At 36.8% G+C, this 22044-nt stretch overlaps 2 protein-coding genes across 8 annotated transcripts; both read left to right on the forward strand.

The window, feature by feature from the left end:
- Positions 1-8381: 8381 nt before the first annotated feature.
- On the forward strand, positions 8382-11670 carry LOC147505454 (uncharacterized). Its single transcript, XM_086557995.1, has 2 exons — positions 8382-8522; positions 10048-11670. Exon 2 carries the CDS (start codon positions 10109-10111, stop codon positions 11435-11437), a length of 1329 nt encoding a protein of 442 aa, XP_086414121.1. The 5' UTR covers positions 8382-8522; positions 10048-10108; the 3' UTR covers positions 11438-11670.
- Positions 11671-11814: 144 nt separating this feature from the next.
- On the forward strand, positions 11815-21309 carry LOC147505455 (apoptosis inhibitor 5-like protein API5). 7 transcript variants are annotated; one of them, XM_086557990.1, is made up of 16 exons: positions 11815-12003; positions 12088-12249; positions 12326-12425; positions 12502-12567; positions 13599-13687; positions 13754-13828; positions 13955-14104; positions 15315-15380; positions 15472-15537; positions 17133-17243; positions 17670-17759; positions 17845-17951; positions 19532-19646; positions 19736-19801; positions 20483-20586; positions 20669-21309. In XM_086557990.1, exons 1-16 carry the CDS (start codon positions 11914-11916, stop codon positions 20949-20951), a joined length of 1740 nt encoding a protein of 579 aa, XP_086414116.1. In that variant the 5' UTR covers positions 11815-11913; the 3' UTR covers positions 20952-21309. The 7 variants fall into 7 exon arrangements, with proteins under 7 accessions (XP_086414116.1, XP_086414118.1, XP_086414120.1 ...); XM_086557992.1 differs by having other exon boundaries at positions 20675-21309; XM_086557994.1 differs by lacking the exon at positions 19736-19801.
- The last annotated feature ends 735 nt before the right edge of the window (positions 21310-22044 follow it).

The raw sequence follows: 22044 nt of genomic DNA on the forward strand, positions 1-22044 counted from the left end.
CTATCTATTTCCTTTCTTTTCCACAAAATTTTTAGGGGTTAGCTAAGGACACAAAATCTTTTCCATTTCCATGATTTCGTTTCCATATGGAAAAGCTCATTTCCTTTCTATGGGTAAACAAACGCCTTAAAAATTATGGAAAATGTGGACCACTATTATTTTCATTTCCTTTCCATAGTATTTCCATCATAACAAACACACTCTATATATTGGGAATTAGAGATAACCTCCCGCTCTAATTTTCTTTGGGTCTTGTTATTATTGACAGACCCCATGTGTTGGGCAGACCTCAGCCTAATTTGGGGTTTGTATTTATGTTGGGCGCAACAGAGAGTTTTGGGCATACCCCGTGACCAACCCAAACGAAAAGAAACCCGAGATAACCAGTTACACCACCCAACCAGTTTCTCTTATTTCAATTCGTCTCTTTCAACTCCCAAACTAGTTTCTCAGCGTCAGTTCGTCTCTTTCATCCCCCAAATGTTGGATCCATGAGAGAGCGCTACCATAGTTGTATCCATCTTAAAAGGTCTCTTCTAGACAAAGTTGCATGATGTTGTAGAAACACCACTTCTTCTATTCCCTACGATAGCTCCATACTGGAAGTTCACCGCAAATTCATAAACTATAGCCTTTTGTGATTTTATTGCTGAAGATAGTTTCTGCAAACTTGTTCAATGTTATTGAAACACTGCACGAAGTTGAGTCGGTGAGATGGGACAATGATGATGCAACTCTTGACTCCCACTATAAGAACTTTTAAGAACTTCGAGAGAAGGCTTTAACTTCTGTCCCTTAGTAACAATGTCGAGATATTTACTGGAGCAACTGTAAAGTAATATTCAAGATAAATTATTTGACTTCTCATAAATGAGACTTTCTTGTCTGGACAACCTTAATACCTGCAAGCCTAATGCAACTTTACATAAGAAATCAGGTTCTTGATTACCAAAAAATAATAATAATAAATCAGGTTCTTCTCACATTCTATCAATGCCCAATTATCTGAAGATGGCAAGCATTATATAATGATTTTTAAACACTTGTAAAGTGCTAGCATCTCGTAATCTTTCAGTAACTTGTATCATTCAATATAAATATGTGTGAAATTGCACAAAACATTAACCTGAAAAATCTTCTGGCGTCTAATTCTTAAAACGGTGAACTTTCAAAGTTTAAACAAAGCTTCCTACCACATCAATACACCCTCGTACACTTTCAGGGCATGACCTATGGCAATGATAAGAAGTGGATGTGAATTAAATTCCCTACCAATAGATCTCATGTCAAGAGTAAGGACTTGGTTGCCAGTAATGCGTCCTGCTCAAACAAACCACCTACATAGATTATTTCTTGTCTACAGACATGCAACGATAGACCTCCGATGAGCACTATATTGCAACCGTTCCTTGCCTTGAGTTGAGGAATCCCTAGTCTTTCGTAAGAAGTTGTTTTCTTTGTATCAACGGAAATGATGTTTAGTTGTAGAGCGATGTTATTTTGCTCATGCTTTTTGATGCTCCGATCCTTACACTCGACAAGGTCACCCAGATGATTATAGCTATCAAAGGATTTAGTTGGTACAAGCTAGGGATTGATGTTCAGAATGTTCATCACAGTTGTCATCTTATAATCGATTTCATCTATACAAACCAATTATGATTTTCTAGCAAGGGGATCCATCATATATATTCCAAGACCACGTCTAGCACCAACTGGCCTACTAGTTATGTTGCGGCCAATAATGCTCTCTATCTAGATTGTTGTTTCTCAACTAGTCATGCATTCTTGGCTTAGTCTTTATTGAAGTTGGTCGACCTCGTCCATTTTATTACAAGTTTAATGTTTTTGACAAAAGTCATCCCTGAACTTGCCCCCGATAACCAATTACACCCCTAAATTTTTTTCTAAGCGAAAAAAAACCTTGAAGTTGCTCATGCCAAACACATTAGCATTGAAAAACCTTGAAGTTGAGAAACCTTGAAGCGAAAAAAAAACCTTGAAGTTCATCTTCATGTTCTAAAAAAGTTCGGGTCTTCCATTTTAGTGTTTCGAAGTTTATGACGACTTAAGGTATAGTTTAGGGATTAAGGATTAGGAATTATGAATGTGGGAGAAGAAAAGAGAAAAGCTAAACAGGTTGGCTACAAATTACCTTGATGTAGTTTGGTGGGCGTCAATGGCAAACTTGTAATAATTTTTTTTTGTTTTTGAGTCCGCTTAACACAAAATGGGAGGTTCCCATAACGAGTACCTAAATTAATAATCTAAAAACTCCTGTGATGAAATATCAAATATGCCCTCAATGGCCATCAACTTTAAACACCCGTTGAGGGCGTTCATCGATTCATGCTTGTTAAATAATAGAATAGAAATACTTGATTTTAAATAGCAAATTACATACGAAATAGAAATATAAATTATAGAGGGCATATTTGGCATTTCATCATAGGAGTTTTAGATTATTATTATATTTTTATTGGAAGAAAATAGTCAATAAGAGTCAAATCTAGTTGACCAGTATCAAATATTAAAGTGGGAGAATGTCTAAAGGGGTTATGTCTAATTCCCAATTATAAAAAAATACCCTTAAATATATAGGTTACAAGTTTACAACTAGCGAAAGATTTGATTTTACTTTATGGGGTTTATTAGTGAAAACCCCCCATTTTATGACATGCTTTTGTGTTTACCCCCCAAATTTTGAATCATCACAAAAGTCCCCCCACTCCGTCCTGGCCCCATTTAGAAATCATCCATATTTGCTCTATTACCTAAAATACCCCTAAAAAAGAGTCGTTGGGTTAAGTTGACTCTAACAAGTTTAACTATACGTGAAATACCAAATTTACCCTTCGTGATGTACCACTATAAATTGGGTTCATTAGTCTCCAATTTTATTGTTTTCACCTCCAATCTCTTTTCTTTTATGTTTTCGGAGAAGATGGGTGGTGGTGGTTCTGGAAGTGCCTCATCAAGTCAGATTAGTAATTTTTGAACTTGTTTTGCATCTATTATAAGTTATAACAGACTTCCTCATCTCCTTTTGTGGATGAAGTCTGCCTCTGCCAAATTAGGAGTCAAAACAAATGAAAGTAAAAAAATGGGGGGTTTATACAAATTAAAATGGGTTTATACAAATTAAGTTTTTGTTTGTTTTTCTGTATTAATATTAGGGAGGAATAGCATCAGGTGACAATAATGAAGGTTTTGGAGGTTGTTTTAACTGTGGAGAATCGGATCATTAGAAGTACCAATGCAAATGGCTAGATTATCCATGTATTTACCCTGGTTGCAAGCATGGGGAAAAGGTTTCTTAAGTGTTAAAGGATCACCAATATGCAGTGGCTTTAAGTGGTTTGATGAACTAGAGAAGCAAAAAGAAAAAAATGGTAAACTGAAAAAGCCAACATAAGAAGATGGTAAATTGAATAAGCCAACATAAAAAGAAGGTAAACTGAAGCTATGTATTGATGGTCTTGTTAAGATGCAAATAGAGGGCAATATAACTGATGTAGCAGAACTTGTCAATAAGCTATATATCAGTTCCAAAATAATGTATCTAAATGTTCTCTAAATTAATGGATGACATTTCATATTTGGAGACATGTCTGCAACATTATTAACCAAATTCAAAATCTAAGAAACACGTACACATTCATTACTGACAACATACATAAGTACAGAAGTCCCCAAAACAACCATAGTACTACAGACATAGCACTACAACCATAGTACTACAACACAATTACTGATAGCATAACCAAACACCAATACCCTAACCAATATGACAATAACCAACTATCTAACAAACAACATGTTTCCAAAATGTTTCCAAAATACTAAGCATAATATTAGGTCATCCTTGTTATGAAGTTGGCTGTACGTGAAACACCTCTAGTGCAAGATGCTTGACTTGATATATCATTCAAGGAAGCTTATTTCCGTCTTCTCTTTGGTGGAGGCATGGGTGCTGTGACAGTTGTAGTTTGTGACTAAATTGGTGGCTGAGTTTGTCCATCACCATAAGATGCTTCAGGTTAGTTTTCTGCATTTGCCCTACCCTTTCCTCTTCCTTTGCCACCCCCTACTGCCCCTTCCTTTACCCCTCACAAGTACATCACCCTCATTGCTTATGTTAGATTCAATCACTTGACCACTGACTTTTTTTCCTTTTCCCCTTCCCCTAGTGCCCCTTCCTCTCATAGCCATAACACATTCAACACTTTCATTGACTTGATTAGTTTCATTGCCTCTCACAGCTTTAGTAGCCTCCTCAGTACCTTCAGGAACTTGATTAGTTTGATTGCCTTGTGCTCCTATTCCTCTACCCCTAGTGCCCCTTCCTCTGCCTCTTACAGGTTCAGTACCTTCAGGAACTTGTAACCCAGTTGCAAGGTCAAGTGGTCTAAACAGGTATGGGTTTGGAAGTGATCTAGTTCTAGGCCTCCCACCTCTTCCCCTTGGTTTTGAAGGTGGATTTGAACCCACCTCACCACCTTGGCACACTTTTACATTATGCCCAATCACTCCACACCTTGAACACCTAGTTGAGTTCACATTTTCATCATCAGCTCTCTTTCTGTTGACTCTAGGCCTCCCTGGTTATTTTTGTCTCAGTGGTGGGTAAGTGTACTCAGCTGGTTGAGGCTATAAGTAAGTAACAAATTAAACAACAAGTAAGTATAAAACCAGCAGCAAGTAAGTACAACAAATAAACATCTATAACCAGCAACAAGTAAGTATAAAACAATTAGCCATAAACTAACCAACTCCCACTCATCCTCATGCAAATAAGGTGTGATATGACCATTACATGCAGCTTTGGCAGTTAAGTAAGGGCTACAATACCTTCAAAACCCCCAACAACAAATAAAACAATATGTAAATCAGTAAAAATAAGAAAAACACATTTAATAATTTTAAAAACAAAACAGAACTACTTACTCAACATATTGAAACCTCCTTGGTTTTAACACAGCCACATCATGAATGCAAATGATCCATGTAACTTGCCATTCATTGCACTCACATGTCATGTTCACCAAACTAATAACCCACCACTTTCCATAAGTATTTCTCACAAGAAAATTGTTGTCATCTGCTGGAGCAACACTGAATTCCCTAATTGAATTTTCCCTTTTGCAGATTATCTCTTTAACCCTAGGCACCAGCTCATCATCAGTCCAATATTTACTTTTCTCTTTCCTATCATACAACAATTTTATCTGTAAAATCATTATATAGGACACCATCTTCACAATTGGTTTGTCCCTAGCTTCTAATATGAAACCATTTCATGCTTCAGTCAAATTGTTAGAAAGATGGTTTGATTTGGCTGTGTGATCAAAACGTGATCTTGCCCAAAGAGTAATAACTTCAGTCAACAAATATTGCTTTGCATTATCCTCTTTTTTCCCAAGCACATCCATGAGTTTCACAAATCCTGTTGGGGAAAAAGTCTTTGTAGCATTCCAAGCCCCTCCATCTGGTCTTCATGTTATTTACCATGTGCTTGAAGCAAAATCTGTTATTACAGTTGGGGAAATAGTTTCTAACAGCATTCACTAAACCTTTCTGCCTATCAGATATAATGGTTAGCTTCTCAGGGTGATTAAGGAGATGTGGTGCCATAATATCTAAAAAAGTGTTCCAGGTTTCAGTGTTCTCTGCAACACATACATAAAATGTAAGGGGAAACAACCCATTATTACCATCTAAATAAATGATTGAGAGGCAAACTCCCTCATGCTTCCCCTTCATAAAACATCCATCAAGTCTAAGAAGAGGTCTGCACCCTTTGATGAAACCATCTATGCAAGCTTTAAAAGATACACAACAACTTGTGAAACCCATATAGCTTGCATCCTTACTACATCTAGCAATACTACCAGGATTATAAATTAGCAGTTGCCTATACATCTCAGCCACTTTAGCATATGACAAATCATAGTTTCCATGTATCCTCTCCATGACTAGGTTCCTAGCATTCCAAGCTTGCCAGTACTTAATTCTAACTTGGAACCTATGCATGACTATTTTTTTTTATGTCAGTAGGCTTAAAAGTTTTGAAATGTAACCTCATGTCCTTCTCAACTTGTTCTGCAATCCATGTAACATTAGCCATTGAATTTATATCTTCAGCATCAGCCTCACATGTATGCTCATTGTTAAGCTTTATAAGCTTCATGGTATGTTTATTTGTCATTACCCTGATATAACACCTCCAATGACAAGGCTCCTTGCCCTTATTCTTACAAATACCTTCTATCTTCTCACTATCATTTCTCTTAAACCATATTACAAACTTATTCTTAATAGTGTACAATCTTACATACTTTCTACATTCATATCTATCACTCCACCTCTGTCCAACAAAAAGTTTTAACCCTGTTTCCTCATCAGTTGGTATCTGAAATGTGTTATGTATCATACTGTCTACAAGATCATCATGCCTCTACATCAACTTGATTCTGAGCATTTCTAGTTTGATGCACCTCAGTCTCATCTACAAAACCCCCAACAATTTCATCAGTATCAGACTCACCTTCAATAGGCACACAATCCTCATATGATGAAGTATCACTATGATATATCTCTTCTGTATCAATTTGATCAAAATTGATCTCTACCCTCACAGGGCCATCTATAAATGAGTATAAACAAATCAACAAATTAAAAAAAAAAAAATTGGAAACACAAATACATGTTTCAACCCCATATGTAAATCAGTAAACATTTCAAACCTTTTGAAGCATTGACATTAGCTGCAACATCCTCTGCAATATTGTAATCATTGAAGACAAAGTTTAGAAATCAGATGTAACAAAAATGACTTATGAAAATAGTAGTGTGAGAAGAAAAATACCTTCAGTCTGAATAGTCTTTCCCTTTTGGTTGGTCAAACTAGCAGATCCCCTGTTACTCTTATTTATTGATGGTCTTTCAACATAGTGGTCCCCTTGGTCCTCTCCATTTGGTTCATGCCCCCTAACCCCACTACCCTTCTTAATATTATATTCCAACAATTTGTGTTTCATTTGGAACCTGTTTTTTGTCAAGTTGTCCATCTTGTCATATACTTCAATATCAGGCCACTCAGCTAAGTCAAACACCTTCCCCACCTTATATTTTATTCTACCAGTATATCCTCCAAACTCATGCACACTGTCATCATCACTATAAAGGCAACCATCACCTGAATCTCTACCCTCACTGTCATAACCTCGATTATAGTACCCACCACAAGCACTAAAATATCCACCTTCACTGTCAATGTCCTCATTACCATCATTCTCATCACTACTCATCACAACTGTTTCAGTAATCTTCAAATACAAGTGAGTGTATCTTTCGTTATCATTCACATATACAACAAGTCTGCATCTAAAGTAATAACTATAACATCATGACCTTCAATCCAACTGACTTCAATAACAGGAATAGGAGGGCACGAAATTGTCTTTGTCACCCAATAAACCAATCCCAACAAGGTTGTTTCTTCAGCCTCCAAACAGTTAGTATCCACAATATCCTCTCCCTCGTAATGCAACACTTCAACATTGTGCCTCCTCTTAGTTACTTTAAAACTCCCACCATAATTAAATCTAAAAGTTCTATCATCGTACACAACCATTTGTCTCCTGTAGACAAACAAGAAAACAATATGCACAAAAAAATAACATTTTTAGTGAAATGAAGTACAAATGGTGAGATCGAGGTGATAATACAAACATTATTAACAAATACAGCAATGTCAAGAACTAGGTTACAAACAAAATTTCAAATGCTTAACTAAAAATTCAACAACGTATCTCAAGTGTTGCACAAACAGCTAGATCGGGTACCAATTATGAGAACTAGGGTTTCTTAATTAGGGTTGCAATTATGAGAACAAGTGTTGCACAAACAGCTAGATCCGTGTCCACAACAGTAACAATTATGAGAACTAGGGTTGTAATAATTTAGGGGGTTTTGTACTATTAAGAGATTGGGGGAAATAAAATGATTTCCCGATGTTACAAAGGTTAAATATGGTTTTTCACGATAAAGTCAACAATTGTTAAATATGGTTTTTCAATCGACTGGCAATGACAGACAGTTGCCAACGACACTTTTTGCAATAAAGTAAATATGGATGATTTCTGAACGGGGCCAGGACGGAGTGGGGGGATGATTCAAAATTTGGGGGATGAACACAAAAGCATGTCATAAAATGGTGGGTTTTCACTAATAAAAAACCCTTACTTTATAGAGAAAAAAAAGAATATGTTGGGCTTGGGTTTGTGGTTCTATAAAATAGCCCAAAGAAGCCCATTTATGATGTCAACCCGAGCCCACAAATCAAGTAATTAACCCGTGTCTAAATTTATTATCAAAAAGTGTCTAAAAATCTCGATATTTTAGATGTCTGGATATTTCAACCCTCTTAATATCACATTATCACCACAAACTCGCAGACCCTTCTGAACGAGGTGGGGAACCTGGTTTTGTATTATGACTAGTTGTTGTTGGCTTCACTGGTATGTATAAAAAAACCCATTTCTTTATTTGCTTCTGAAAGAGTTTGGGGAAGTATTATTTTAGTGTTTGTAAAATGAGTTTAACTTCATATGTGTGTATATCTGTGTTAAGCTGAATCGTTACACACCCATTTACCTTAAACACCCATTTGCCATCAAAGACACTAAATTTATGTTCAAGTTGGAACGATGGAGTTTTCTTTAATACGTTGTAGACAAAATTGTTTGTAAGCTCGTTAGTGATGTTAACCAAGTTGTTCCCCCTTTTTCTGTATAAAATGTTGAGGATGAACTTTTGGAAGAGGTGGTTTTAGACAACTCAATTGGAAACTCGTAATGCAACTAGTAGATGATGCCCAAACTATTGTCCTTGTGCCAAGAGTCAAAATACTATTTTTCACCACCACATATGTATACCTGTTGACCAAAGACACTTTCCTAAGACAAACTCTCCTCATTGTCCTGGTGAAATTCTTGGTGATTATAATGTGATCGAGGCACTGCAAACCCTTTCAATTGGTATTTGAGGACACTTAGTCTATGAGTTATTGTTGATAATCTCTGCAAACGTCTTTCATTATTGGCAATGATATTTTATACGCTTCTTTTTATAATTTGGTTTTTCTGTACTCATGGAGACCTGTTACTGGGTCAAGGTTTTATGGCATTTATGTGAATTGATGTTTGTTGGGCTGTTGCACTTATTGGTTATTTCGTTTGTGTTTGTTACAAATAGTTCTTTCTACTGACATAACTGAATTACCTTTAACGGAAGATTTGGGAGGACATGTGAAAATTTGACACATAACCAAACTCGGAAACTCCTCATCTTTGCTGCTCTTATGAATTTTAGATTAGACTAATACTTTGTGGCGATAGTCTCCCAACTGGTAAAACGTCTCGACAAAACAATAAGTCAAATCTGAAATTTCTACCCTTATCAAACGTAGTTAACAAGTATAGAAAATGTTGGCCATTCATTTTCACCATTAATTGTTAAGTAGATTATGGATTATTATAAATTTTCGAACAATCTGAATGTTTATGGTGAAGATCTGTATAACTAGGAGATTGTATCCATGAAAAATGAGCAAAATTCTAAATATTATGTGCACCTGCAATCATGATTATGTAGTCAATTTTCATATGTCCCCAAAATCCCTCCCTTCCTTTGAGACATAAATGTATGCTAGCATTGTCAAATGAAGTTTTTTGGGACCCAAATTTGCTAGTGCTGATAGAAGGATATTTGGTGCAGCTTCTTTTCGAGAGCACAACTGTAGAAACCATCCCTTTTGTTTTTGAAAAAATATATATATAGAATTTACATTTTCCGTCTTTGCAGACTGGTCATGTTGATATGTATATTTCAGTTCGAGAAACAAAAAGGAACTCTAAGTTTAATTTTTCCACTTTGCTCAATGAGCTAGAATACTGTGTTTGCTGGGGGAAATTGTCCCCCCCATTGGATATTTTTTTGTTTCAAATTACATTTAAAAACTCTTACCTTCATCCTTTCAACCAGGAAATGTGCTACCTGCTATAATTGTTGAGGTATAAAGAGCTCTTCTTCTTCTGGCTATGTTATGACTATGGCATGCTTAAGGACCTTGTATCCTCACATTCACTGCTGGACTAGTCTTCAATGTTTTAGAGGTACCATGCCAACAACTCAGGCAGTTAGATGCAATATGGTCTACAACCAATTACGAAAGCGATTCTTTACTTGTCCATCAAGCATCTTGTTTAGAAAGAATTTCTCAGAGGTCTCTTATGGATTGAATTCAAGCTCATCTAGGAAGTTCTCTGTAGTGACTTCTCAGTGCACAACAGGGATATCGTCTGAAGTTGAGGGGGTAATACTTCAAGACAAGGCGGTTGATTTAGCTCAGTGTGAAGTGAAAGATGCAAATCCTAATGCCTCAAATGGTCGGGTGATGCTCATTGATGGTACATCAATAATATACAGAGCATATTATAAGCTTCTTTCCAAATTGCACCATGGTTACCTACCAGATGCTGATGGAAATGGGGACTGGGTTTTGACCATATTTACGGCTCTATCTCTTGTTTTTGATGTACTGGAGTTTGCTCCTTCTCATGCTGCAGTGGTGTTTGACCATGATGGAGTTCCTTTTGGTTGTACTCCTGTTCCATCCACCGGAAGTTATAAGGCCAAAGGTTTGAATTTCCGTCACACTTTGTATCCCCAGTATAAGAGTCAGCGAGATCCTACACCAGATACTGTAGTTCAGGGTCTTCAATACTTGAAAGCATCTATCAAAGCTATGTCTGTCAAAGTAATAGAGGTTCCAGGTGTTGAAGCTGATGATGTAATAGGGACTTTAGCTGCAAGTAGTGTTGCTGACGGATTTAAGGTCCGAGTTGTTTCTCCTGACAAAGATTTCTTTCAGATTTTGTCTCCTTCGTTACGTCTTCTGAGAATTGCTTCACGTGGATCTGATATGGTTTCATTTGGGTTGGAGGACTTTGCTGGAAGATATGGAACCTTGGAACCGACTCAGTTTGTCGATATGATTGCGCTTACTGGTGACAAAGCTGATAATATTCCAGGAGTTGAGGGTATAGGAGATGTACATGCTCTGAAGTTAATCACGAAATTTGGTACTGTTGAAAATTTGCTGCAGTGTGTTGATCAAGTTGAGGAAGAGCGCATAAGAAAGGCATTAATAGCAAATGCTGATCAGGCTATATTAAGCAAGAATTTAGCCATGTTGCGTTCCGATCTTCCCTTCTATATGGTTCCATTCACAACCAATGATCTTGTGTTTAAAAAACCAGAAGATGATGGGGAAAAGTTCACAAGTCTCTTGAGGGCTATAAGTGCTTATGCTGAAGGATATTCCGCTGATCGCATCATCAGAAGAGCATCTACTTTGTGGAAGAAACTTTGAGTATCGCTTTTTGTGCAAGATTTTGTCATACAGTGGCTGAAATAGACGAGATTTTTAACTACATTTTTCACACAAACATCTCCTCTGTTCCTGTTTCTAGCTCTGTTTTGTTTCTAGCAAAATGTAGACTTTGTTAACAAGGTTAACAGCGTAACCTTGGTAAACAAACTAACGACTTTTACATGTACACATCAGAGGGATGCAATAGGAGCTTAGTTGTTCAAATGCAAAAATGTGTGTTCATCTTATTTTGATCAAATATGAATTCCGAGTTAGGGCCTGTGTTCGGAATGTCGAAATTCCTCCGGATAGATAAAATTGGAGCGCAAAATATAATTTTGTTTACGTAAACTCGGGACCACCTGATCATTCGACTCTCGAACCGCCACATCGCTCTTTCTCAACTTTTTCATTCCTCTATAAAAGCCCTCATCTAAAAAAGAAGAAATCAGAAACACCGAAAAAACACAAGAACAATGACAGAACAAGTTCCTATAAACCCAAGCGACATAGAGAAGCTTTACGAGTACGGAGAAAGTCTTAATGCCACAAAAGACAAATCTAAGGTTCTCATTTTCAACTCCTTCAACTTCTACCTAATTCTATTCTAGGGCTTTAACTATTATTATTATATTTTGAGTTATTTGCAGAATGTTAAGGACTATGAAGGAATAATTAAAGCAGCAAGAGGAAGTGTGAAAGCGAAACAACTAGCGGCACAACTTATTCCAAAGTTTTTTACCTTTTTTCCTAGTCTAGCTGCACAAGCATTTGAGGCTTATCTTGATTTATGTGAAGAAGAAGAGCTTGGGGTTAGTTACTACTTATATATATATTATATTATTATTGAAAAATAATGTGTTTAATCAAATTTATTTATGTCTACAGATTCGCGTGCAAGCAATCCGTGGACTTCCTCTTCTTTGCAAGGATAGACCTGAACATGTGCCTAAAATTGTGAATATTCTTGGGCAACTCCTTACAGCTGGTAATGTACATTTTGGATGTTTTTTGAGAGCTGTTATTTAATGACGTGGCTAAATGGTTTTGATATCGACCTGTAGATGAAAACGTGGAGCGTGATGCAGTGAATAAAGCCCTCATGTCTTTGTTAAGGCAGGACACAAAAGGTAATATTACTTGAAGTCTTATGTTGAAAATTTGAACATAAAAGATAATAATGAAAATTTTGAGTTAAATTATTTAATATGATAATATGGTTTTATTTTGATTCGTTTTGGTTTTCTTAGTAACAACAATTTTTCCCACTGGGGCCGTGGGTCTAACAAGGGGTAAGAACCCAAACCACAATAAGTACCATCTGCAAGCTATTATGGTAGTCTCCCTAATGACCAAAGTCACTCCTCAAGTAGTGCTGGTTCATGAGTCCAATCTCTAACTGGCAATGATTTGGACAAACCCTCTTTATTGGAAAGTTCGTCATGGTGACATCAAGTATATTGGACCTCTTGATGAGCTGGATATTACCCAGAACTTTCATAATAAATCACTAAGATACATGGGTCTCAAATCTCAACTGTGTTCATCCGCTCACTAACATAAAATGGAAGGTCTATATAAGAGTGACAGTAAATAATAAACATATTTTGAACTTCATCATCCTGACCTCACTAATGGTAAGCATCTTGTTACTAGACAGATCCTCAAGCTCGTAATTGCCTGAACCTATGTTGTCATGGGCAATGGAAGGCGCGAGTTCTGTCAATACAACACCTTCCCTGTGGGTCTTGGGAAACCATTGGCACCTCATTTGGGTGGTGCCTTTGTCACCATAGCTTAAGCCAACTAAACATCCCCTCCAGTCTCTCAGTTGATTAACTTCGTGACCCCAAAAAAAGAGAGAGAGAGAGAGATCACATGCGAACTGAAGGTGAGAAATTCTTACACTTTTGCAGCTTTAAACCTTTTAAAACTTTACCATCGTTAGCTATATCATCCACTCAACACAATCTCATCTATGTTGGCATGTTGCTCAAGAACACAAAGGAAACTGCTCCGTTTACTTTTGTCTTGACTTGGTAGAAAGAAACTGCATTTTATGTTCATTTAATGTCCATCGTTGTTGCTTGGAAGTCATTAATAAAGAAGTAATCTTCTAGTTGGGCTTGTTGTTGATACTTCTATTACACTCTCTTTGCAGCTTCTTTGACAGCCTTGTTTAAGCTTATTGAAGGCACTATTGCTCATGAAAGTATTCGTGAACAGGTTCTGAGTTTTATTAGAGATAAGGTGAGTGTATCATCTGTTTCTTTGCCTTTGTTTATTACCACGATCAAAATATACATTGTATTTCAGGTTTTTCCTATCAAAGCCGAACTCCTGAAACCTCAAGAAGAAATGGAGAGGCACATAACTGATTTGGTGAAACAAGTAAGTAAATTAGGCTTTGCATTTTATGTAGTTGTTGTTGATTTACATGAACAATTGCCGATCCTTATTTCAATGTTTTGTGAATATCTAAATCTTAATCGGTTAATCCTATAATTGTTATTGCAGAGTTTACAAGATGTAACTGGACCAGAGTTTAAAATGTTCTTTGACTTCTTGAGAACTTTGAGCCTGTTTGGAGAGAGTGCTCCTCCAGAGCGTGCCCAAGAACTGACAGAAATTATTCAGGAACAAGCTGATCTAACTGCAGAGTTCAACGTAAGTGTGTGTTTTGGTTAGAAGTAGAATAAATGAAAATACATGATATTGTTTCTACTCTTCACGTCTAGAGATAGGACTTGGGAGGTTCTGCTATACTCAAGGCCTTCAACCTAGTACTTGAGAGTTTTTTAAATTATGAGAATCCGTGAATGAAATTCAAAGGACGTAATGCTTCACTGAAATTATAGTATAGCTATGGAATATTGGAATTAGAGAAGAAGTAGAAAATTGAGAGAAGAGAGAAAGTAATATACTGCTTTAATTAGTTTTGACCTTTTCTCAACCATCTATATATGAGAAAATGATATGATTTACCTCATAAAAGCATCCTAAATTTTGGGAAATGTCCTTTGATGCCCTTGGGAAATGTCCCACCGAACTCTAACAGGTTCAAACTTTTAAATGTGAATACATTATATAAAAAAGTTGACTTGTTTGTATGATGTAATCTCATGCCACCCATATTCCTCCTCCTCCTTTGGTGATGCAAGACTGTCTTCATGAGAGTCATGTCTCTCTTCAATATGTGTATCAGAATCAGCTTCTTCATTTCATGGTTGTGATATTGAGATCTTCCTCCTTCCTAGTGCCTATGTAGCAAATCCTGTCGGATATGATAAAATCTAGGGTGACTTTCATTTTTATATTTACGTAGATTGGTCATTTGTGACTTCAAGTGAAGAGTTCTTTTTTCCTTGGCAGAAAAATTTTAGGGAAAGTTCGGAGATGAAAACAGATGGATTTGGGTGAATAAAATTGAAAACAGAGGTCCTTAAACAACTTAGATTTCGTCCTGACTACTCCTATCACAATTTTGTATCATGGGTTTGCCAAGGCTAGGTTCTATGTGAAGTTAGGATCCCCTTGGCATATATCTTTTTACCGTAGGTCCTGTTGAGGCAGCGAGAGTGTCCTAGCACCTTGAGCTCGAGGCAGACAATGTGGTTCCCTCACTACTATATAAATAGCAGTAGAGAAATCCTTGAAAATACGTAATTTTTATCGGATGGGTAAGCTTTTCTCATCTCACCGTCTGTAGAATAGTTGTAAGAATATATCCAAGCCCTTTGATAAACCTCCATTTCATTTTCTTTATAGGTATTTGTAACATTATGAATTGTGTGGTTGATATAGTTTGTATGGTGCAACTTATGTGATTAATAGAAAAAGGTGATTATTTAGCTTGTCTTTCAATATGGCACTGCAGGTTTCAAATGGTGATCACATTGACAGATTGATACAGTGTTTGTACATGGCCATTCCAGTTTTCAAGGTATGGAATTATTTAGAGGTTTTTTGTGAGTTATTTGATTCTGTGTTACAGTAATCATGTGTACTACTAACTCGCGGTATTTATTTTGCAGAGAGGCGCATCAAACAGCAAGTTTGTTAATTATCTGAACAAACACATTTTACCTATCGTTCATAAGGTTATATTACATGTCTATTTTTACTTGCAAATTTGCAATGTTATGAACTCCTCAGTGTCACTAAACCATATTTCATTTGATTATTGTGATGAGCTTTTATTGTTTCATACACTTGGGTTGTTCTTTCTAGTGCAAATGATGGACCCCAGTCTTTAAGGACTGTGATCCTAAAGCCAGTTGTGTTCCCTTCACTTAGTATCACTGATTTGAAAGGAATACATCACATTGTGCAGTTGTTCTGTTTAGGTCTTACGAGATGATTATTGTAGCTTCTTCTTTATGCAGGAATTCAAGATAGGACTTCATTGTAATAATTTCTGCATATATCTAATAACAGCATGTCATGGGTGGACACAATATGTCAGTTGAAAGCAATTCATGCTGCTGCCTACTTATTCTCCTGCTTGAGCTGGTGTTATTTGTTCATTTCTATTATTTCAACGTGGAATGGAACAGTTGATAGATGGGGTTGGTTTATCTGCAGGTTCTGGTCTATAGAAAAGTTGTATGACCCTTTCACTCCTGCCTACGAGGCAGATGATGGTTAGATGGGGTGGGATTTGAAGTTGGGACTTGAGACTAAGACCTGTTCCAAAGCTTGGGGTCTGAGGGTGATGGGCTTGGTTCTTAAGATTGGTAACTAGAGTGAAAGTATCAGATCATCAGATGAAGGGGATAGAGTCGTTTAATAGAAGAGATGACAACTTCAAAGTCAGATTCTACTATACTCCCCTTGCTGAAAACAACAGTTTCAATATACAGATAATGAGCAACTCTCCCACCAAGTTGTTCAGACAGCCGAATCCTTAAGAGGTCTATTGCTTAACAATATTCTTATCGGTTAAAAGTTAAGGGCGAAGGTACAAAAAAGAGAAGTGGGGGAGTCTGTTCCGAAATAGATTTGCTTTATGGAATGTAGACGAGGAGTCTTTGTGATTTTTTGATGGTTTGATGCAGCTTTGTTTAGTATGATCAACCAGATTGGTATGGGGATGGCTCTCTTCATAACATTTAGCATGATGCACAGTGGTTTGTTAGTTGGTCTGCACCTGTCTTGCTGCACTCTAAAGGATAAATGGGTGACTAGGTCCTCATGTGATTCCTTGGAGTTTGTTGGAACACTTGAATAAAATGATATTCAAGTATGACCTAGCTTCAGTTGAAGATGTTTGTGTAAACATTAAAGCTACTCTATGGCACTGGAATTCTAAAGCTATATAGAGCTGGGGTCTTAAGTTTGAGAGTGCCGTAGTTGATTGTGGAATTGTAGTCAAACTCTTTATTTGTAGCGACGCTGTAATTCTTGGTTGGTTGTGAGAGCCCCTAGCGGGACTTCATTTGTTTCGTGTGTCTATTTTCTTGTTCTCTTGTTCAATTGTATTTGTAAAAAAGTTAAGCGAACCATCCTTTTCTGCATGAGTACTATTTTGGATAGGAGATTGGAATCCGTTATATATTCTACACTTATTTCATATTCGATATGCACAGTGTAAAGTTTATGTGGTTTCTTTGATCTACTGTTCCATTGTATATCTTTCCAGTCAAAATAATTCTTCCATGTTAGTTGTGGCCTAATTGTGCTCTTCCCTCGTCAGTTTCCTGAAGAACATAAACTACACTTTCTAAAGAACCTTGCTGAAAGCTCACCTTATACAGCACCTCAGGATTCTCGGCAGCTCCTTCCAGTTGTTGTTACACTTTTAAAGGTACAGAGTACGATTTTGTTAATGGGAATACCTGCTTTTGGTACTAAAACTTCATATTTCATTGCGTGCTTGAAATATCTTTCCTTGTATTCTGATCTTTCTCTCTCATTTTTATGTTATGATGTTAGAGAGTAGATTTTATACATAACCGGCCACCTATGATCAGGAAATCATATTTTTCCGTGCAGGCTTCTTTTCTTTCAAATTTTTTTATTAAATCATTAATTTTTATAAAATCTGTTGAAAAACTTAATGGAAGTTATGATTTGTTGGGCACAAAGTCACTAGCATGCCATACATCTGGATCCTGTTCCTTTGGTTTTTAAAAGTCAATTCTTAATAGCGATCATCAATTTGACTCGACGTGGTATTCAACTTTTCTTATTTTCTTATTGGCAAATTTTATTTCTAAATCTTTCTTTCCAGAGATACATGCCTCGGAGAAAGACTTGGGAGGAGACGGAGTTTACTTATATTGAATGTCTCTTGTTCGCCTTTCACCATTTAGCTAACAAGGTTATTGGACTTCATTACTTGTTACTGTATATATTTTCATTGTGCTATGCTGATTACTAATTTTTTATAACCTTTCCTATGCCAGACTCCTAATGCCACAAATAGTCTGTGTGGTTACAAGATAGTAACGGGTCAGCCATCAGATAGGCTTGGTGAGGATTTTTCAGATTCTTACAAGGAATTCTGTGAGAGGTACTTTTCATTCTTTTTTCCAGAATTTCCATGTAGGTTTCTCCAAGATTTTAAAAGAAGAGAATAGACTTACTGTTAGTTAAGGTTTTAATATATAATAAAGTATACTAAACTAAGATATAATTTAAACTTATGAATCTAATCCTTGTATCTCTTAGTATATTTTCGATATTGTTATTTGCTCTCTTTTTTGCACTCAAGTAAGGTAATTTTATAGTGAAAAAAGAATGATGCAGAGAGTAGGGCAGAGCCCTTTACATTCAACACATTTAGGTAAACCTAAAGTAAGTTCTATAAGGACATTTAAGATATTTCACAAAGTCAGGTCTAGTACGGCTCCAGAGGATTGCATCCTTAGCCAATTGTGAACCTTTTTTTGCTGCTGCGCCAGCTGCAAAGTTCACTTCTCTGTAAGTGTGCGTGATACACACCTCTTGAAGTTGTTTGTATGCCCTTCTCCATCTGTCTCCATTGCCAAGGTACTTTGTTCCCATTGAAAGCAATAACAGCAACACTAGAATCAGATTCAATCCATATTCTAGGCCAGCTTTGACGTACTGCAGTTTCCACAGCAAGTACAATGGCAATGCACTCAGCCTCATAGTTTGTTACAACCCCCAGCCCAATAGATAAGGCTCCAACAACCATGCTTTCACTATTATGGCAAACCAGATCACTAACACCATTCCCAGGATTTCCCATGGAAGATCCATTGGTATTGACTTTCACAATATACTCATCTGGCGGTATCCATGTTATTTGGTCATGAAATGCTATTTCTGGCAGGTGCCGACTAGCAAAGTCGGTAAAACCTTTGGGTGATGATACCTGAGGTCTGAGGCTCGAACCCCGCCAGCATCAAAGAGTTACTGATAGGGCAGGGATTGGGTCGGATATGGCTATATCCGAATCCGAATCCGATCAGATAACGCTAAAAATTCAAAAAAAGCCCAAAAAATATATCCCAACTCGAATCTGAATCCGGCAGACCCGAATCCGAATCCGACCTGAATAAGTAAACGGATATAAAAACTGACCCAAACCCAAACTATTCGGGTCGGGTCAGATTCGGGTCAAACCCGACCCGATTCCCTGCCCTAGTTACTGATCTCATTTAAAACAGGCTTACCAATCAAAAAAAAAAAAATGCTATTTCTGTGAACAGCATAACTTCTCTGTATATGCATCATTCTTGTACTGTAGCTAGTTTTGAAATGGTTTTTCTTTTCTATCCTCCTTTTGATGCTAAGCTTACTACTATTGCAATAGGATAGGAAAAGTATACTAAAGAACTTTCAATGAATGAATGGCTGGGGATGCTGTAATCCCAACTTAAATTGCAAAAAAAGAATGTGGACTAGTGCACCGAGGACATATGAAGTCACTTTTGCAACCGGAACAATTATTTATTAAATACCCATTCATCTTTTATAAGGCTTTAATTTCGGGGATCTCACTCTTAATATTTTCATTTAAAATGTGGTGAAGTTTGATGTTTCTTCTTAAATGCTTGCAAAAATCTTTGTTAGAATGACAGTTATTCAGAAGATTAAACGTTGTTTAAGGTTGTTGGAAATCAGGTTGACCACTGTGGAGGATCTTGTCAGGGTAACTATGAAGAAATCGAACCAGGGACTGGTAGACCATGACAAAGCAATGGCAACAGCTAAGACTGAAGAAGATAATGCTAACAATGTGAGTTTCAAGCCTTTGGATTTTCAGTGCGGCTTTTCATAGTGAGCTAATTTTAGCACATGTTATAAGATTGTATCGTTTGGTGTCAGAGAACAAAGAAGCAGAATATGCAGAGTGGGGTGCGGGCCTGCAATAACATACTGACAATGACACAGGTGAATGGAAATAAGTTAGTTGTCTTATGTACCAGTCAAATTCTTGTATATTCTTAATCATAATACAAATTTATTTAAAAGCTGATATGTAGACAAAAGGCTATAACATGTAAGAGTGCTACACCACACCGCACCAACCACCCGCAAGCACCGCACCAACCCGCACCCGCACCACCCCGCACCCGCACCTCAAGACCCGCACCGCACCGCACCACGCACCGCACCCCTTCCCCTCTAGAACATGATAGTGGTGGCTGATATCATTTTCAAGAAATCTTAAAATATAATTTCCAAAATTACCAAGTTTATCAGAAATGAATGCGTAGATCATAAATTATGACATTTTGAGGTTATGAGATATCATTTTCAAGAAATCTTAAAATATAATTTCCAAAATTACCAAGTTTATCAGAAATGAATGCGTAGATCATAAATTATGACATTTTGAGGTATTGAAAATTTGAAAGTTCAGTACATACTAGTTTTTATTTGCTATCTCATATCCTTTGTGACACAAAGAGCTAATTGAGTGAATTCACAGGACTTAACCAGGTCTAGATTCGAACTTAGCCACCACGTATCTCATATATCTTCCCATCACATATCTCAAATATCTTTCTCATTGTCAGTGCATGATTATTTGTGTATTCCTACTGATATGACATACTGTTGTAAATTCAGCCATTGCATTTAAAATCTCCTTCGTTCATCGGGGATGATAAGATAACTCTATCTTGGAAAGCAGTGGCAAAACCTACAGGACCTTCAACCACTGTTGCAGCAAGGTAAAGGGCCCCTTCCCCTTTCTTCATCTTATTTTCTTCTACTTTTTCTTCTGAGTTTGTGAAAGCATTTTGTCTGCCGTAGGAAAAGACCTGCTTCTACTAATGTTTCAAGCAATGCTGCCAGCAAAAGGGGACGAGGTGAGGATGGTGTCTCGAGTCGGTTTGTGAACGACACTCGAAAAGGTGTATATCGTGGTGGGAGAAGTGGTGTTAGTGGATGGGGGCGTGGTGGATATGGAAAAAGTGATGGTGGCATTGGGAATCAGTTTGCGAAACGGGCATTGAACGGTTTATTTCGTGGTGGGAGAGATGGTGCTAGAGGCAGGGGGCACAGTGGACGTGGTATGGGAAGGAATTACCAATAGTTCTAGCCTCCCAAGTTCCATCTGAGTTGGCAGAGTCCTGCACTTGAATAACCAGATGGTGTTAAAGAAAAACGGAAGTAACCGAGGAAACAAGTAGAGCTCAGCCTGGTAACAATTTGTATACCAAAGGGAATTCAGGGTAGTTTTCAATTTTGCTTGTTGTAAGGTCAGCTTGTAGAAATTTAAACTGTATAACTGCGTTTCGTTAGTGCAGAACTTATAATTTGTGAAGGATATTGTAGATAACTTTTATTGGGGACAGAGGCTGGATATTTATTCTGAGTTGCGGAATTGCCATTGACATATCTGAATATTAGGATTGATACCGGATAATAGAATTTCCTTTTGATTTTGTTTATATCTGAATCTATATGCCAACTGATGTCATTGATTTTTTTATTTTATTTTATTTTTAATATTATTGTTATTTATTTTTGGTAAAGATAAAATTTTGTTGATGACTTGATGAGTATGACTGTATGAGTAACACATCTTTCCTTACAATACCACACACATCTATTTCTACTATCACCTCTCTCTATATTAAAAACAGAATACATCTTATGTGGACAACCTCTCTTTTAGGGGGCGCATTCTTGAGACATAGGTATGCCACGTTGACACTCTTAATTAATCATAAGAAGTTTTATAATACAACATAAACTCTTAATTTTAAAAAGTTTTTTTTTTTTTTTTTTTTTTTGGCAAGCGGGGTTTTTAACGAGGTCCCCAACCCCTTTATTGATAATAAAAAAATAACTTGAGTCACTTACATCTCATGTACTTTTTACCAATAGCATCCTCATTTACAATATTCATAACATCTAATGAGAATGAGCTAGGGCCTAGGTTCATAACACTTACTGCAAGTACATTTGATGGTAATGCATCTGCAAGTCTATTAGATTATCTAAATACATGAATTAAATAAAAAAAATCTAATTCTTGAATCATCCATTGGATCTCGTCCATAATCTGATTGGCTTGCAAAGGGTGGCTTCCTTCCCTTTTGACAAAGGAAACCACATTTGATGAGTCTGTCTGTGTTTGCAGTCTTTTTATGTTTTTTCCTCTTGCGATCTTCAGCCCCTAT

Source organism: Coptis chinensis, chromosome 4 (genome assembly GCF_015680905.1).
Source record: "Coptis chinensis isolate HL-2020 chromosome 4, ASM1568090v1, whole genome shotgun sequence".
Classification (NCBI taxonomy): domain Eukaryota; kingdom Viridiplantae; phylum Streptophyta; class Magnoliopsida; order Ranunculales; family Ranunculaceae; genus Coptis; species Coptis chinensis.

Coding starts and splice junctions, on each gene's coding strand:
- LOC147505454 (XM_086557995.1), top strand. CDS start 10,109: ATGACTATGGCATGCTTAAGGACCTTGTATCCTCACATTCACTGCTGG.
- LOC147505455 (XM_086557988.1), top strand. CDS start 11,914: ATGACAGAACAAGTTCCTATAAACCCAAGCGACATAGAGAAGCTTTAC. Junction 12,004..12,087: donor CCACAAAAGACAAATCTAAG/GTTCTCATTTTC, acceptor AGTTATTTGCAG/AATGTTAAGGACTATGAAGG. Junction 14,105..15,314: donor ATCTAACTGCAGAGTTCAAC/GTAAGTGTGTGT, acceptor ATGGCACTGCAG/GTTTCAAATGGTGATCACAT.